This window comes from Lissotriton vulgaris, chromosome 1_1, assembly GCF_964263255.1.
Source record: "Lissotriton vulgaris chromosome 1_1, aLisVul1.2, whole genome shotgun sequence".
Taxonomy (NCBI): Eukaryota; Metazoa; Chordata; class Amphibia; order Caudata; family Salamandridae; genus Lissotriton; species Lissotriton vulgaris.
Window position 1 is genome coordinate 1,298,189,998 of NC_141685.1, and position 19,260 is coordinate 1,298,209,257.

The following is a 19,260-nucleotide window of genomic DNA, read 5'->3' on the forward strand; positions in this document are numbered from 1 at the left end:
GTAAAAGATATGAACAGAACAATGTTAAAAGTTACATTGCCCCTATCTCAGCCGAGATCGGGGTCTTTTAGTCCCTCAGGACGTGCAATTATCCATGCACGTTCGTTCATGCACATGGTTTATATGGTGTGAGTTTTTCCATACAGGGACGTGCATACTTTGGAGTCTGCTGTCTGTCGGCGATTGACACTGGAAGTGAAACTACCGTGAGAAATCGTGTCAAACATACAGAAAGTGACTTTACAGATAACAGTGAATACACAAATCAGACACACAAAAAGAGAAAAAGTATTGTCAATAATTACATTTGTTGGTGCAAAATGGCACATCATGGTCTCACGGGGGGGCGGTATCGCCTCGTTGGAAACAATGCTACAAAGTTATTAGAGGTGTAAAAACAGAGTTAGTATTCTAAAGTTTCTACTCTTCAGAGTACGAGTCTCATGTGCCCAAAAGAGTTCTTAGGTCTGGATGGATATAACTTACTTCCTGATCAGCAATGCCGCATGGTTTTACCTAGCTGCTTCCCCTTGGACCGCATCTTAAGGAATGGTCCGTGGGTCTGGGTTTTTATAGGTCTTGACTTCCGGTTAAGAGAGACTAGAATGTTGTAGCGGCCATCTTTGGAGGATGTAAATTGACCTAGTTTGGGTCTTTTTTCTATTCCCATTTTTCAATAGGCCTAGTCATTAGATTTCATTGTTTACATGGGGATTTTTGCAGTCTCGTGTGGGGATTCACAAAGAGTTCTAGTTCCAGATTTAAATGGTTTAAAAATGTTATCTATTCAAGACACCCCATGGTATGTCATCGTTCAATCCTCTGGTATCTGTCTGGAGTTTAAAAACCCAGCGCTGTTCACGTTCGTGAAGGATTTTGTCAAGATTTTCTCTGTTTTTTACACATTCCAAGACAACCCATCTCAGATCGTGATTTCTCTCGATGAAGTGGTTGGTCATTCGGGTTGTCAACTTTTTACAGCGGATGTTGCTTCTGTGCTCTACAATCCTGGTGCTTACTTTCCTTGTTGTCATGCCAACATAGTGCAGGTTGCATGTGCATGTGATCAAATACACCACTCCACTTGTGTTGCAGTTGGAGAATTCCTTGAGTTGCCATGTGGTGTTGTTGTTAAAAGTGATTTTTTTGGTTACCGAGGTTAGATGACATACGCTACAGTTGTTGCACGGGTAGTGTCCGTTCGGAAGTGGTTGCAGTCTGTTCGTGTTTTCTGTTGGTTTTGGTCTCGTGTGTACCAAATAGTCCTTCAGATTCCTTCCTCTTCTGTGACTAAACATCGGTTTAGGAATGTTTAGTTCACCACTGTTCAGAATTGTCCAATGTTTATTCACGATCTTGCTCACTTGGTCAGATACTTTGTCGAAAGTCGTGATGCAGATTGGTCTCTCACTGTTAGTTGGTTGTGCTGTTTTCGGTTCCAAGAGAGCCTCTCTGTTGTTGTTGCTCGCTCTTTTGCATGCCTTTTGTACCATTTTCTTCGGGTAGTTTCTTTGTTGTAGTTTTATGCTTAGTTCATCTGCTTGGGATAGATAGTCTGATTTATAAGAGCAATTTCTTCTTAGTCAGAGAAATTGTCCGAAGGGGAGGTTTTGTTTGAGGTGTCTCGGATGAAAACTGTTAAAGGTAAGGAGACAGTTTCTGGAGGTAGGCTTGTGATGTGTTGTAGTTATCAACATTCCGTCTCTTGCCCAAATATTCAGATCCAGAAACACCAGATGGCTCCTGCTCATGGTGTTGGTGAATTTTAAGAATGGATCTTGTTCATTTAGCCATTCGCAGAATCTCAATGCCTCTTCCTCATTGCACACCTCATTGAGGAAAGTCTGGTAAATGACTGGATGGATAAGAAAGAATCCGAATTTTTAGTCAACAGTAAACCAGTCATCCCATACTTCTATACAATCCCGAAGATCCATAAACGCATGGAAGACCCCCCAGGAAGGCCAATAGTCTCTGGTATAGGGTCAATATTGGAACCGGTATCAAGATATGCGGACGCCTTTCTCCGTCCCATTGTTCAGAAAACAGATACGTATCTGAAAGATACTAAAGACGTGCTATGCCTTTTGAAAGAAACATCTTTTGACCCCACATCTAGCATTTTGATAAGTCTAGATGTGGAGAGTCTTTACACGAGCTTACCGCACAAGGAGACATTGGAAATCTTGGAAGAAGTTCTGTTTGAGGAGGAGTGGACATATCACGCACCCAGACATGTGGTACTGGAATGCTGCAGGCAAGCGCTCACAGAAAATTTCTTCCGATTTGAAGAAACCCTATATCGTCAACAACACGGGACCAGTATGGGCAGCACCTTTGCGCCGAGCACAGCGGGACTGTATGTCCATCAACTAGAGAAAAAGAAAATCTTAACCGCCACCAACCCCCACATGGACCACATAAAATTATGGAAACGTTATATCGACGACATTCTGTTGATATGGAACGGCAATGAGGAAGAGGCATTGAGATTCTGCGAATGGCTAAATGAACAAGATCCATTCTTAAAATTCACCAACACCATGAGCAGGAGCCATCTGGTGTTTCTGGATCTGAATATTTGGGCAAGAGACGGAATGTTGATAACTACAACACATCACAAGCCTACCTCCAGAAACTGTCTCCTTACCTTTAACAGTTTTCATCCGAGACACCTCAAACAAAACCTCCCCTTCGGACAATTTCTCCGACTAAGAAGAAATTGCTCCTATAAATCAGACTATCTATCCCAAGCAGATGAACTAAGCATAAAACTACAACAAAGAAACTACCCGAAGAAAATGGTACAAAAGGCATGCAAAAGAGCGAGCAACAACAACAGAGAGGCTCTCTTGGAACCGAAAACAGCACAACCAACTAACAGTGAGAGACCAATCTGCATCACGACTTTCGACAAAGTATCTGACCAAGTGAGCAAGATCGTGAATAAACATTGGACAATTCTGAACAGTGGTGAACTAAACATTCCTAAACCGATGTTTAGTCACAGAAGAGGAAGGAATCTGAAGGACTATTTGGTACACACGAGACCAAAACCAACAGAAAACACGAACAGACTGCAACCACTTCCGAACGGACACTACCCGTGCAACAACTGTAGCGTATGTCATCTAACCTCGGTAACCAAAAAAATCACTTTTAACAACAACACCACATGGCAACTCAAGGAATTCTCCAACTGCAACACAAGTGGAGTGGTGTATTTGATCACATGCACATGCAACCTGCACTATGTTGGCATGACAACAAGGAAAGTAAGCACCAGGATTGTAGAGCACAGAAGCAACATCCGCTGTAAAAAGTCGACAACCCGAATGACCAACCACTTCATCGAGAGAAATCACACCCCGAACGATCTGAGATGGGTTGTCTTGGAATGTGTAAAAAACAGAGAAAATCTTGACAAAATCCTTCACGAACGTGAACAGCGCTGGGTTTTTAAACTCCAGACAGATACCAGAGGATTGAACGATGACATACCATGGGGTGTCTTGAATAGATAACATTTTTAAACCATTTAAATCTGGAACTAGAACTCTTTGTGAATCCCCACACGAGACTGCAAAAATCCCCATGTAAACAATGAAATCTAATGACTAGGCCTATTGAAAAATGGGAATAGAAAAAAGACCCAAACTAGGTCAATTTACATCCTCCAAAGATGGCCGCTACAACATTCTAGTCTCTCCTAACCGGAAGTCAAGACCTATAAAAACCCAGACCCACGGACCATTCCTTAAGATGCGGTCCAAGGGGAAGCAGCTAGGTAAAACCATGCGGCATTGCTGATCAGGAAGTAAGTTATATCCATCCAGACCTAAGAACTCTTTTGGGCACATGAGACTCGTACTCTGAAGAGTAGAAACTTTAGAATACTAACTCTGTTTTTACACCTCTAATAACTTTGTAGCATTGTTTCCAACGAGGCGATACCGCCCCCCGTGAGACCATGATGTGCCATTTTGCACCAACAAATGTAATTATTGACAATACTTTTTCTCTTTTTGTGTGTCTGATTTGTGTATTCACTGTTATCTGTAAAGTCACTTTCTGTATGTTTGACACGATTTCTCACGGTAGTTTCACTTCCAGTGTCAATCGCCGACAGACAGCAGACTCCAAAGTATGCACGTCCCTGTATGGAAAAACTCACACCATATAAACCACGTGCATGAACGAACGTGCATGGATAATTGCACGTCCTGAGGGACTAAAAGACCCCGATCTCGGCTGAGATAGGGGCAATGTAACTTTTAACATTGTTCTGTTCATATCTTTTACAGGTTCACCAATGAACAAAAAACAACGCGTGTACCAAGTTGGAACAGCGTCAATCACTGTAAATATTTTTTTCGCACTAATTTAATATTTGAATCCTAAATCTAGGTTTTTTAGGAGTGGTATTATACAGGGCTGGTCCCTGTATGGTCCTGACGAAACGCTAGGGGTAGCGTGAAACATGTTGACCAGATACTGAACCAACCCACATCACAGGTTGGTCCACAGTACAAACCCCACTTTTAACATACCGGTCTAGGAGCAGAATAAAACATTGAGGCCCACTAGCACGGTATTTTTAACACTCACACATACATCCACTCCACTTACTCTCACCACACATAGTCCTTCACTTCATAGTGCTCCTTCGTAGCTCGATAGTCGCAGCACGCCCCTTTTCGTAGAGAACTGGGATGACCCCGATGATGAAGCATGTCACCGTGAGGAAACTCCGGTGAGTGAGGGGATAACAAGAAAGAAAAATTATTTTCTTTCTGAATGGCTACACCTACACACTGCTGGTAGATAGCCCACACACAAGACAGGTCCCTGAACCCAGACACTGGCTTCATTTTTGTAATTGTACCTAGGAGGACGACCTGGTCTTTAGTAAACCTCCTTTTCCCTCTACTCTGTTGTAGCTCTGATACTAAACATTTTTATAGTTTCAGGGCAAATGTTACCCTCTGGGACTGTGTGTGAGTCGACTGTTTGAAATTCCAGTTGTCAGGACAGAGGTGTTAAACTACATTTACCGCATGTAGGAAACTTGCTATGAGGTGACTGGCTTTCTGTTTCAGTGGTCTGTGACCTGGTCACAACTGGACAATCCATGTGGCGGAAGTCCCTGCTGCAGAGTTTCCAGGTCCTACTGGATAGAAATGTCCCTTACCCCAAACGCCTATGGCCAAACAGCTAGGATCCCAGCCAAGTGAACAGTGCAGTTAAGGAAATCTTCAGAATGGGTGGCTCTAACCAATACACTTATTCCCAACTCCAGGCCATTAGAAATGCAGAACCTCTAGTACCCTTTGAAATTGAGGCAGGCAGATACTAGGTGCACCACTGGATTTTACTCCGTCCCAGCAAGTTCACCGACATTTTTCCTCCCTGATCCCAGTTACCCAAATAATTCTGGGTGTAAAGTTGAGCCTGAAGTCTCACATTTCTCTGCTGTCTGCAATGCCTTTCAGAGCAGGCCCATCAGGTCAAAGAGCTTGTTCTAAATTCGCTCTGCATTATCTGCCTAGTGTCTCCTTAAGGTCACCCATATACATAGTGAAAAGCTGGGCTTTTTTGGAGTTACCATCCATGACCTCGCTCTCTTTGGCAGCCTGAGATATTTTGCACTATGGAATTTTTCAAATGTCCAAATTGCCTCCCTCCTCAGCCTGGCCTGTAAGTAGTAGGCAACCTTGGAGAACGGAAGTCAAACTCAAGATGGTGGATGTTTGAAACTATTTTTTGCAACATAGTTTGGTCCTCCGCTCTGCGTGAGCTCTTATCTAGCACTTCAATCCACTCCTGGATGCTCTGACTTACAGGAAACCTGTCTTTTACTTTAGTAATTCATGGAGTAGTCCCATCGAAATGGCATCTGTGCCCAAGTTTCTGGTCCCAAAGCTATCCAGCACATTACCAAGCTTGATCAAATGTAAAGTTGACTAGACACTCTTCAAAAAGAACCTGGAAACGTTGCTGTTTCAAGAGTCATTTTAAAGCAAGAAATCAATCTCTTTTATCAACACCTCCTTATTTCTTTCTAATTTCTCTCCTTGTTACAACTAAGACCAAACCTTTCTTGCCTACTTTATGGGATCCATATGAGACCCTGTTTGCTCTAAAGCAATAATTTCCTAGTTCTGGTCGGCATGTAGAGCTTTAAGCAAATTCAGTCACATAGATACCGGCATCGATAGTCGTGCCAGCGTCACTAAATGCAGATTTAGTAATTTGTTCTATTGTGCAAAGGTTAACAAAATATCCTTGATGAGGTTTCAAATATATTTCTGCATTGTTCTTAAAAGTTATACAGAGCATATCAAAGGGTGCATAAGTTAGCTTTGGCAACCTAGCAATTGTTATTGGGATCACCATAGAGGATGAGGGGGCAGATCCTTTAACTATGGTTTATTTCTTGATCTCTTAGATCAGTAGTTCTTAACCTTTTGACTTCTGTCGACCCGACTGAATCATTCCTGGAATCCAGGGATATCCACTGTGCCACAATTGGAAGCCGGGCCCCCCTCTCAAGCAACGTTTGATTTTAGTCCCAAAACAATACACAAAACATACAAACATAAGTAGACACCAAACAAATGCTCAAATATTGAAATGCAATCAAACATAGAAAAAGTAAAAAAAATAAAATATGCTTGTCTTTCTGTATATACTTTATTAATTTTCAAGTATTAATCATAATATTTAAATTTATTTAGAAAAGTCACAGTGCCCCTGAGATGACCTTGTGGACTTCTAGGGGTCCCTGGACCACAGGTTAAGAAACACTGCCTTAGACTGCTAGCTCCTGTGGAAACTTCCTTCTGGCTTTCCTGCTGTCTGCGCTTTGTTTCCTGATGCCGATATTTGAAGTTTGATTTGGTATTCCACTAATGTGATTCGATAAACGTGCCAACCTGGCTCACATTGCGACTAGGTTTTCATGAATTGGTGCAATGACAGCAGAGATTGTGCTCTGAGAGTATGATTTTGAGCCCTTTGATGAAGGAATCGACCCCATTGCTGAAAGGGAGTTCGTACATTTATCTGACTTATTTTTATGGAGAAATGACCTTTTAAATTGTCACCATGTCCATTATCTATACTGCTCCTTAGAGAGGTTTACACTATAATTATCTGTAATAAATAAATAAATGTTATCAGCCAAATCAATACTTCTTGTTAACGCACCATAGGGCATTTTACTCCCTACATAATTCTAGGGTAAAAAATAAGTATATTTCTACTCAAAGGCAAACTTTAAATTGTAAGCATTCTCCAAGCTCTTAGCGCATTCTGGTGCCACATGTCTTTAAGTATCCAGGTACCCAAACAGTCTTCTTTTGCAAGCTTCAGGAAAAGGAAGACTCTCTCTCTTTCTCTGACAGATGAACAGTGCAGCTATGGACACACGTAGAGCCCCCGTTCTATGAGGGAGTAGCTCATCTAGTCCAGAAATTTACTTTGAAATATGACATTTCTAGTACTAGGTTTCTAACTGGTCACACAAGACTAGAAATCCCAGCATGTAACCCACAAAATCTAGACTTGATGAGCTTGTCACATATGGGAATCTTGAAGATTTTTGGTTTGCGTTGCTTCCTGGACGGGAGGACGTCTCCAATTACACTTTATTGAATTTTCAATAATGTAATCACTCTTCAAAGGTTTTGATTTCACATACATTTTTTATTCATCCTTAGTCATCTGTGTTATTAAACTTTCTTCAGTGATATATTATTGTATTCCACTGATTCATACTTTAATTTCTCATGCATAATGCATTTTGGGCCCTGCCCTTCATCAGGGGATAATTATATTGAAAACGTTCATGTAAGTAAGTTGCCGTCTTTTTTTTTTTTTTGTGTTCAAAATATTTTATTAGTTTTTGTCGTCTTTAATGCGAGGAATCAAACTCTTATTTCTTAGAAAAGCGCATGAAAGCGGTTGTTCCTGCTCGCGTTAGTTTTCCGTTTTCCCCGAAAGGTTTGAAGATTTGCTATGTTTGCAAACATTACGTTCTAATGGATACTCATACAAATTCTTTATAAGAGCAGTCTTCCCATACAGAACACTAGTCAGGAAAATGTCACTTCAGCAATGATGAGTCACCACAACAAGGTGAGGCATTCCATCTTTAGACGTGGACCTGTGCACCTTCCCTGGAAATAACTTTGCCAGTTTATTTTCTACACTCCTCCAATGAAGCTGAATGTATGCCTTTTCGAAATAAGAGGACTGGTAGAGGTTTGGAAACCTGTTTAGAAACAAAAGAGCCAAAAGTAAGTCTAAAAGATGAGAAACCCCCGGACTAGTGCATACAATCAGCCAATCATACAACATTTTGGTGGAAAATTGAAAAACAAAATGTGGCAAGGTGCTAGTTGGAGTTCATATAATCTTTCAAACATGCAAATTATATTTTGTTGGCTGGAAAATACTGCAATGGGAATGTATCATCAGACTGTATTCCCTGACCACACTATTTCTCATTTGTTTCGAATGAACCATAAGTTACCCAGATTACTAACACCAAGTCATTATGAAGTGTCCCTGATAACACTAAAAGAGACTAAATAATATATTAGTTCTACCAATCACAATTAAGAAAGTGAAACAATTCACTGTAATTGAAAAAAACCTTGCCAACAGTCAGTACCAACTTTATTCGATCTAAATAAATTAAACCATAAAAGTACAATAAAAGGTACCTAAAAATACATTAAGAATCTATCAAAATTATCAACAGCGTCTTTAAAAACCGTGTGTACAGTCGTCCCACCCTTTCACACCCCAGCTTGCGTAATATTGTTACATACTCAAATAAGAACTGAGAAAAAGTAGGAAGGGATGAAAAACAAAAACCTCATCTAAGGGTCCGCTATGCAATCCTACCTGATTACTTATTCAAAAAGTTAATTCTTATGTACGTTCTCGTAACAACCGTTAAAACATTGCTGAATTTATACATTTTATAATATATTTTTTAAAAACAAGTTAATGGTGTATCGTGAGATAATGAATTAATCTCTAATAAAGTGTTACACAGAACCAATCATGAAGGCTTAACAATTTTCTTTCTGGGGCGTAAGACAGCCTACAAAAAGCTTGACGTTCCACAGCAAATCTGAACAGATGGCAGTGATTGTAGGAAGAGATAAGCAGGGTGGCATTATGTAAACTGTTGTGATTTTAAAAAGGGTAGGATATGACGGTTTCTCCACTTGTGACAACATGTACATAATAGTAGTACAACATGCATTGTGCTCTGTGCCATTGAGCCATCATAAGGACAATTTCCTAAATTTGTTGTCCAATTATTAATTTCAGGAAAGCTAATCAAGCGATGGAAAGTATCCATTCTAAAATGAGTCGAGACAAATCTATGTCTAGAATTAGTCTCAGCTTTCAAATATGGTTGCATTTCATAAGTAGTTCAAATAAGTTGATTTTTTTTATCACAGAGGCTTTTGATATTTCATCTGTCAGTCTTAAACTCACTAGGTGCATAATACATTCCTTCTTCAGTGTTGCTCTACTAATGACTTCGATAGATTCGGGGTTCTCAAAATATTCTGGTTGCAAGTCACAACAAAAAAGCGGAATATACAGCAACCATGGCATACGTGTTACTAGGCTTGATTTATGACAATCCCCAATGACCACACAATGTAAAACAGTATGTTCAGATGACCAAACTTTGTGCCACAGTGATATTTTAAAGGTTTTATATAGCGCTGGCTAGACCCAGGGATATGGGTTGCATCATTATTTGGTCTGTTAAAAACGAGACCCCCAACTCGGCGTGACAGACATACGAGGACGCACCCTTGGGGACAGCGAGCAAATACCTCAGAAACTCATTGTCTACCATTTGCCAAGCTGTGTATCTGGTATGGCCTTAGCAAAGTTTCGTAGAGCCATGCATGCTTTTTTTAAAAACAGAGCTGTACAGATAGCACGATTCCATGTGCCTTCTCTGTCAAACATGATACATAGGTATGGAAAACTCTTTGTAAAATCAATGTTGGTATCCTTGATTCTTAAGTCCCTGGCTGTTCTCTTGCCACACTTCATTATGAATGTTTTTAATTGATCAACTTGCAGGTCAAGACCTTGTATGAACTCGTCAAACTTTTTGAATAGAGACTGTAGACCGAGTGGAGTTCGGGCCATAAGAACAGACTCTTGCAGACCAGTCTGGCCGCCGCATTTTGAATCATTTGAAGGCGATTAATTGCATATCTGGGAAGGCCGAGGTACAGGGCGTTGGCATAATCTAACCTTGATGTGACTGTAGCATGTACAACTGTTTTACGACAATCTTCCGGCAGAAAGTGCAGTATTTTCCGAAGATTTTTTAACTTACAAAAACAAGTCACAGAGACTTGTTGAATTTGGGCTAAAAAGGTCAGATTTGCTTCCCATTTCACTCCTAGATTTCGAATCGAGGTGGCCGGGGATGGCAGAGAGCCCATTTCTACTGGGCAGCACAGTTCTAACTCGGGCACATTTTACAAAAAAATAACACCTCTGTTTTGTCCGCATTTAACTTTAGTTTATTGGAATTCATCCATATGGCTATATCGCGTAAGCACCCCTTGAAATTTTTGAAACCATCCACCGTCTGCTCTTGAAAGGAGAAAACTAGCTGGGTGTCGTCGGCATAGGAAATAGCCTTCACCCCCCAGTTGGCAATCAAGGAAAACAGAGGAGCTAGGTAGAGGTTGAAAAGTAAAGGACTTAGTGCTGAGCCCTGGGGTACCCCGCACCAGAGTTGTTTCGGTTGGGATTCATATGGCATAAGGGCGACTTTCTGAGTACATCCGCTCAAATAAGAGGTCAGCAATGTGAAAGCATTTCCCTCCAATCCGGCTTCTTTTAGGCGATCACCCAGGATAATGTGATCAACAGTATCAAAAGCTGCTGACAGATCCAGGAGCACCAGCAACGCTGGTGCTCCTGAATCCAGTGACCACCTAATCGACTCTGGAACCTACAATAGGGCAGGCTCTGTGCTAAATCCTGCTCGAAAGCCTGATTGAGTATCATGCAAAATCCCATTTTGCTCAATGTTGCTCGTCAGTTGACGTTGAACCAATTTTTCCAGCATTTTACCTGGAGCGGGTAGAAGCGAGATAGGACGCAGATTTTTTAGATCTCCCGAGTCTCCATTTTGGTTTTTTTTCAGTGGGAGTATCGTCGCATGCTTCCATTTGTCTGGAAAAATGTCAGTTTTCAAAGAGGTGTTCCAAATATGTAGCAACCCGTCCACCAATGATGGTGCTACCAACTTCCATAATTTGGGGGGGCATGGGTCATCTGGGGCTCCAGAGTGGCATCTCTGAATTTCTATTAGGGCATCCTGTGGCAGAATAGGAGCAAATTTGCTAAGTCTGGGCAAATAAATAAATAAATACTGTGCTCTTCCGGGAAGCATGGGGCGTGCTGTAATTTGATGACTGGCCCTATGAATTTTGGTGTGTACCTGAACAAGTGCTTAGAGACCCCCGGTTATAATGGGCTATTTAAATCTAAATAAATAAATCTCCTCCCGGGGTGGTGATTTTTCCTCTTTCACAGTGGCCTCTGGGGCCCGAAATGATTAGTAGACCTTTGCAATTTTGTCGTTAAAATAGTTCGCGATCTTATCGCACAGGGCTGGGGAAGAGGTTACTTCTATCTCCAGTGCCCTAGGTTTAACAAAGGATTGGACCACCTTAAAGATCTCACTGCTAGACTGCTTTGCATTTCGGATGCTTGACGCAAAATAATTTCGTCTAGCTGTTTTTAACTCCTTATGAAACATTTTTAAGGCTTCTTTATAGTTTGCCTTCATTTTTTCACAATAACCCAGTCTCCATTTGCGTTCCAGTTTTTTGCACCTACTCTTATGCTCTCTAAGGGCATTAGAAAACCATGGGGCAGTGGGGGATAGCCTATTTGATTTACCCACTCTTCCTGGTGCTACCAATTCCACTGCTGAAGCAATCCATTGGTGTAATAAGACTGCATCGGCATCTGGATTGGCTGAAAGACAGGGAGGGTTATCTAACAGAATGGGGCTGAATGTTGTTTCAGTTAAATTGTTCCAGTTTCTTTTAAGCGCCCGGTGTGTACCTTTAGCTAGCCCTGCGTTTGGAAGGGAAATAGAAAAAGGAACCGAATAATGATCTGACCATTTCAAGGGGACAGGCGTCTCCATGGCAATGGCGGTGCAATTGGAGAAGACTAAGTCCAAAGTATTCCCCGCTGCATGTGTGGGGCATGAGACCCATTGTTTGAGGTTAGCCCCAGCTAATAATGTGATTAACTGTATTGCCTACGGGCAACTTAGATCATTTCCATGTAGGTTAAAATCTCCCAGTGCCAGGAAATTAGAATACATAATTGATTTTTGAACAATTAAATTACAGATTGTGTGAAGAGCACCCACTGCGCAATCAGGTGGTCTGTAGATCAGGATCCTCCCAAGTGCAGACGTGGGGGTCAGTTGTAAACAGAAATGTAAACCTTCTATGCCCTGAACAGCGACAGGAGCCGAGGACACTAAATCCCATGTGTCTCTAAAAATAACAGCCACGGGGGGAGGAGCCAAGATGGCGACCTGAGCGGACGTGCAGCCTCTCGGCACCGCCGGCACCGGAATCCCGCACCGCAATCCTGCGTGCCATCCTGGTGTTTCTTGAACCGAAATGTGCGGGAAGCGGAGCTGGTCCTGATGGTGTTCCTCCGACCTCTCCACCCGCCCGGAGACAGAAGTTATTGGACGGACCGTCCTAGCCCGGGACCCTGCCTGTTCCGCAGCGCATTGCTGGACCTCGCGTGCTCCGACACAGCCGCTCTGCTACGGGGGCTGGGCGACAGCGAGAAGTCATCTTCCTCCGCATACAGCCCGGCCACCGCCTGCTGCCAAGAATTACCGTGTACGCGCTGAGTTGCACGGAGCCAGGGGGAAGACGTGCTTTGTCTACGAGTCCTTTGTCCGTGGCTGCCATGATTCTGGTCGGCTCCTATTGTCCCTCTGCCCGGCATCGGTGAGCCCCACTCGGTCTGCCTGATTCGCCACACTGCCGGCGAATTCCCGACTACGCCGCGGGCCGAAGGGGATATAGTGTACCCGGGGAACGACAGCTGTTGAACGGTCGTGCCCTGCGACCCCCCTTCCCCCCCCAGCGCTCCGGTGGATTGAGGGCAAGATGGCGATGCCAGCCTTTCGCCACTGTGAGGACGACTACGCACCCTCATCATGGAACAGCGAGCCCACTTGCGTGCAGGGGCCCGAGGTGCATACTTCCCCCGGGAGTGCAGAACTATGGGAACCACAGCCTGAATGGACATATAAAGACGTGTTGACGACCTTGGGTGAGCTGCGATCGGCGATGATGCACAACTACGGTGTACTGGGTGTTCAAATTGATGCATGTGCCCGTGCTTTATGTCGGGAGCAGGGGATCCATCCCCGACAAAGTTTTGACTTGGAATTGCTACAGTCTATCAGCACACCGCCGCCTCAGAGTGCTACTGTGGAGGTTAAAGTAGCCATTGCTGCGGCTTGTAACGACTTGTTGCCACCCACCAGATCTGTCGCTGCTACATTGTCTCCCCTTTGTTCCGTGCCTGACTGTATGCATTGTTTCACGGCTTCACAGCCTTGGATGGCAGCCGCCTGTCCTCATGCCTCTTCATCTGCTCCTTTATCACAGACTTTGACCTCCCTGCTCTGTGACTTTTGTCGTTTGGATACATCGGAGAAGATTGTGACCAAGGGAGGTTCATTTTCTGGGGACAGGCGACGCTCTTTCCATGTTTATGCACCTCCCCCCTCCTCTAGGCGGCCATTTTCTCTCGCCAACCTGGACTGCACTGGACTATCACGGAGAGTGGGTGAGAGGGCGAGCCCCAGATCGGGCCAGGGCTAGGCGGTCCCCTTTGTTGAATTGCTGAGCTGGTGGATGGAGATTGTGTGGGACTCGAACTCGGCCTGTTTCATTACGAAATGTGAATTGCTCTCCCTAATTGTTAGACTTTTGCTGACTCTATTTGTTGCCGATATTGGGGTGGAGAATGTTTATTGGGCCGGCGGTGTTCGTGCATATGTATAACTGGCCCTCCTCCCGGCCTTTCTTTAGTGGGAGTTCAAGGATAGAAATTCTTTTCTTACTCCCTATATCACTGGATTACATTCTTTTGCTTTCTCTTCCTTTTTTCTTTCTTCCTCTCTTCTCTTGCTGTATTTCGGGTTTATGGGGCGACAGACACTCTGCTAGGGGGGGGGGGGGGGGTAGGCCATAGCCTCTGCATGTGTGTAGGGTGGGGGGTTATATTTCATTTTTTATTAGTTTCTATGGGACCTATTTTTTTCTTCTTTTATAATTTTTCCCTTTCTCTTGGCCCGTGTTCAGGCATACTGGGGGATGGGTGGTGGCGGAGATACGAATGGGATGTTGAGATTGCTACCTTGTAGCGTGGATATTTTGTGGCCATCCTGACTGGTCGGGACTTGCTTGTCGAGATGTGGATTGGTCGGAGACTGTAGCTAATGTCATGTCCCACCTGCATGGACCTTGCTCTTTATTTTATTATTTTATGAGTACGGAACAACACGACCTGAACTCAATAGTTGCACAAAAATTTAAAATTAACCTTCATTGCTCCTGTGTCATGGTATTGCGGCGCCCTCCAGTTTGATTTCTGCATAGTGACTGATGTTCTGCTGTATTACTATGTCGCCGTATTGCATGCACCAGTGCTACATGAGAGTTCGAGGCCGGCCGGATGGTTGTGGGCCCGTATTTGTTCTTTATTTCATGCACAATAAAGGTTTTCAAAAATTAAAAAAAAAAAAAAAATAGCCACCGCCTCCTCTTTTGCCTCCTTCTCTGTTAACATGGCACATTTTGAAGCCTGGAGGAATCGCTAATGTAATTGAAGACACGGTGTCCATATTAAGCCAAGTTTCCGCCAGGAACAGAACATCCCAAGTGGCGTCAATTAAAATTGACCATACCTCATCAGTATGTTTGGGTAGAGATCTGCAATTTAGGAAACCAGCCTTGATTACAGCGCTGTCACCCTCTACTCGGCCCCGTGGGCGCGTCTGCTTTTTCCTAGGCGTCGTGGTGTAGGCTAGAGGCTGGCCGCATTCCCCGCAACTGTATGGGAGTGGGGTAGTGGCTAAATTAATCTGATGTGTAAACCGGTAGCCAGGACTGCGTAGATTCAATAACTCCTCTCGTGTCCAATGCTGGGATTTGCCGCTCCAGTTTTTGGCAGCATGGCAGGCGCCGGTCACGGATGGGCTCAGACGGGCCTGCCTTAGGCGCGCCCGCTGTGCGGCCGGCAAGCCAACCGCCTAATGAACCCCCTGGCCGGAAGTCCGTCAGCCAGTGTGAGTGGAGTCGCGTCAGTCCCTATGCTGAATCTGCACTGTTTGCCGTGGCGGACCGGGGACGGCGACACCCTGCACAGGATAACAGCGTTTACAACTAACTGAGACAGTGTAAGTCTAAAAGCAGGTTTAAAAGATATTCAGCAGCAGTTTTCACGATTTAATTAAAAGTATTATCAAAAAAGTGCAGATAGCAATGTAGAGAAACCAGCATTTTTAAAAGTAATACAGCAAACAGCCTTGCAGCGCATATTCACCCAGTGCTGCGCGGACGGCAAGCCAACCGCCTAATGAACCCCCTGGCCGGAAGTGCATCAGCCAGTGTGGGCGGAACCAAACAAACATAGGACTTATCCAGAGAAAACCATGGGATAACTCCTGCAGATTATGTATGTGAGCTCTAATTCCCTAGTAAAAGCAGATTGCTATTTTCCTGTCGAGATGACAGCCCTTAACATCTCAGAATGCAGCATGAGGAGTATCTCCCAGAATGAGTTTCGTTGTTGAGCGCCGGGCGGAATTTGTATGTTTATTCCTGGTCTCCTGAAGGCGTGTATCAAAAAGAGGCAAAGCTTTAGAGTGACTGGTTACTATCCTGTGGCTCACACCACATCATTGGCACTACCTAGGGAAACAACTAAATGAGGCATATACATTGTTTTAAATGAAAGTATGGAAAGCCAATTTGGTGTGAAGGGGATCAAATATCTACCCTGCACAGAGCTCCTTTGAGGGCTCTGACTTCTACATCCCTAAATTGTCCACTTAGAAAATGGAAAAGAAAACAAATAATATTTCAGGATTTGACAGAAGAGATATCCTTGATCTAATCTAGCCTACAGAAGAGGAGGGTACAGATAATTAAAAGTCACCCATTGATTACAGATTACATTTGTTTTATTTTTTGCTGGGTATGCTACCAAGACATAATGTAAATCGTCATAATGAATAAAAAATATGCGAACCAATGATGAAAGAACTAAGAGTCCCTTATACTTAGGTGTACTTTTATTTTATCCGTTTTTTTCTTTAGTAAGTTGTATGCAATGATTTACTTATGAAGACCCTTTATTTATTTATTTTTTTTAAACAAATTTTATTAGGGTTTTTGTCACCAAACACACATCAATTGTAACAGTTCCCATATCCCCCAATCGTACGTAAGTGGGTCTGTACAATAAAGTGCTAGCTAGTGGCCCCCAGAATGAACATGGTCAAGGGAATACAATCTCAAAGGGCAATCCTACCTACTTTGCCCTTGGTGTCCAAGGTGATGCGAAAGTGAAATTTAACTCCACCCCCCCCCCTCCCGGTTCCCACCATCGGTGCATTGTTAACAAGATAGTCGTTGGGGTTCTGAAGCTCAAGAGTCGTCAGGTAAGGGATCATGCAATGTACCTGTCGTGTTATAGGGGTATAGTCCAGTCATAGTGTTAGTCTTCCGGGTCACATCGTGTGTCATAGTCACGTAATGTTTGTACCAGGGCCTCCCACGCATGCGCCGTCTCCAAAGCCTTATCATTCCATTGTCGTCGTGCCAATTGAAATCTCAGTGTGCTCTCCCCACTAGCCCATTTAAGGAACTCATTACGCCATCTAGCATCCGCTGGGCCCGTCTGTGCCTTCCAGTGTCGTGTGATTTTGTGCTTCGCAAGGATGAGTCCCATGTCTATGAATTTGCTTGTAATCTTATTTTAAGGGTATGCGGAAACCAATGGAGGACCCCAACAGCCATGTCAAACTGTAAGTCGCGCTCCGTCACCTTGTTAAGAGTATCACCCACTGTTTTCCAATGAAGGTTTAAACTAGGACATGTCCATAGCATGTGGTCGAGCTCTACTCCAACTGCCTTACATCTGGGGCAGGCCGCGGAATCTACAGCAAAGTATTTTTTGATCTTTCCCGGGGTCAGGTATGCCCGGTGAAGGATGTAAAAGTGGACTAGTTGAAATCGCGCATTGCGCGTGCTCTTCCAAGCCTGTCGCAGCAGTTGCGCCCATACTGTCTCGGGAATTTCTTTCCCTATATCAGCCTCCCATTTACTCCTTAGCGTCTCTAGAGGAGGTAATCCCTCATTAATCATTCTGGAGTAAAGACACGTAACTGCCTTAACCGTTCCCGCTGCCATCATGGTATATTGGCAGGCCATCGTCGTTTTTGGTTCATCGAGCCCCCCCCCTTCCAGTGTGCTTGTATTGCAAATGTGAGTGCCGAATGCACCAGAAAGTCACCTCTAGGTAGGTCATAGCGATCTAAGAGGGTCGGAAACGACAGTAGCGTTCCGTCTTCGTAAAGATCTCCCAGGACTTGTAACCCCGCCTCCTCCCATTTCTGCAACTGCGGCCAGTCTCCGCCATGTGGCAACGCTGTTAGCATCCCCAGTGGAATTTCGGGGGCATATGGGTGGGTCACACCCGCTCTGCGTTGTGTTCGGTTCCAGCATAGTCTAAGTGTTTGTTCTTCTTGCGTGAGATCACGAAGGGTTAGTCTCGGTTGCATGGCTATATAAGAGAGTACATGTCTAGGTATTCCCAGGCCCCGTTTAATGAAGACCCTTTATAATAACCTCTTTTAACTTTGTCCTTAAAAATTCTTGCAAGTTGCACCAAATTTGACTGTATGAAAACAATGCTCCTGTACCTTACTTTCCAAAACCTTAGATCTAGAATTCTGAAATAAAGGTAGACACTGACAATAAGAAAAATCTCACTGTCTGTCATATCAACCTAAACTACAGTCATGAACGGCATCTTTAATACAACTTAGACATGGACCTGTATTTTGCAACTGTCCAAATTTACTACCCCTTTCCCACCCTCTGACTTTCAAGGTAGCAGGACGCATCATTTTACGTAAACAAAGACTTTCCCCAAGGATTACTTTATTGTTATAAAGAAAAGGTCTATGTTTCTTTAAGATCAAAATAAGTTAACATGGAAATGAGTAGGTATAATACCAATGTTATTTTTGTTTAGCACAGATGGTTTGTGCATTCCTTGGTTTGACAAATAAAAAGTACTGAAGTGCCTAATAGTCAATGAGCATTCCTCTTATTCCTCATTTATGATGTCATGCTTTCCCTTCCTAATTTCTTCCATAGGCCCACTTCCCTTTTCGGACCATGACATTCCTCACTGGCTTTCATGCCATCTCATTTTTACTGTTACTGTTTTACTGTTCCTGTGTAAGCTTCTTACCAGTTTCTTTTTGTACTACAATTCCTTCTCCAAATATCCATCTTCTCCTTTCTCTTTTCCTACCGCTAATACTACCTTTTTGTATAATAGTTCATTTTTCCTCATTTTTTTTCTACCTTTCATAGTGTTGGTGCCCCTCTCAATCCACTTCGCTTTTCTCACCTCCATTTCCTTTCATCTGCTCTTCTCCCCTTGTGTTCTCTCTTCTGCCCATTTCCATGTTTCAAACCGTTTCCAAATTCTTTCAACATATCTTTTGTCTCTAACCTTTAATGAGGATGTTTCTTTGTTAACTTTCCCTCTTTTACCTCATAGCCCTATTTTCCTGATATTTCACCTTTCGTCTATTCTTATCTTTTTATAAAAATCACCTATGTGATTACTCATTCCTTACTGTCCCCATTCTCTTTCTCTCCCTGCCTTCACGTCTCACCTTGTGCTCCTCACCTATATTATCTTTCTCCTATTTCAATATTCAGACCATCCTCTGGCTGCACCCAGGTGCTCTCTCACCCAGGACACAGTCCTGTCACAAGTTTGGCTTGGTCCCCTGGTGGTGAAATGCTGCTTTCTGCCTCTCCTGTTGACACTACCATGCTTGTAAGTATCAATTTTGTTATATTTCTTTGTCTCCTTTATAGAAAACTAGATAGT

The 19,260-nt window shown here is 43.4% G+C and overlaps 1 protein-coding gene across 1 annotated transcript in view; it reads left to right on the forward strand.

Annotated features, from left to right (window-relative positions):
• Positions 1 to 19,260, forward strand: part of AAAS (aladin WD repeat nucleoporin) — a 414,919-nt gene that overhangs the window by 99,085 nt on the left and 296,574 nt on the right. Inside the window, exon 9 of the mRNA XM_086936522.1 lies at positions 19,086 to 19,206. Within this exon, the coding sequence (XP_086792648.1) occupies positions 19,086 to 19,206 (121 nt within the window). The remainder of the gene's footprint in view (positions 1 to 19,085; positions 19,207 to 19,260) is intronic.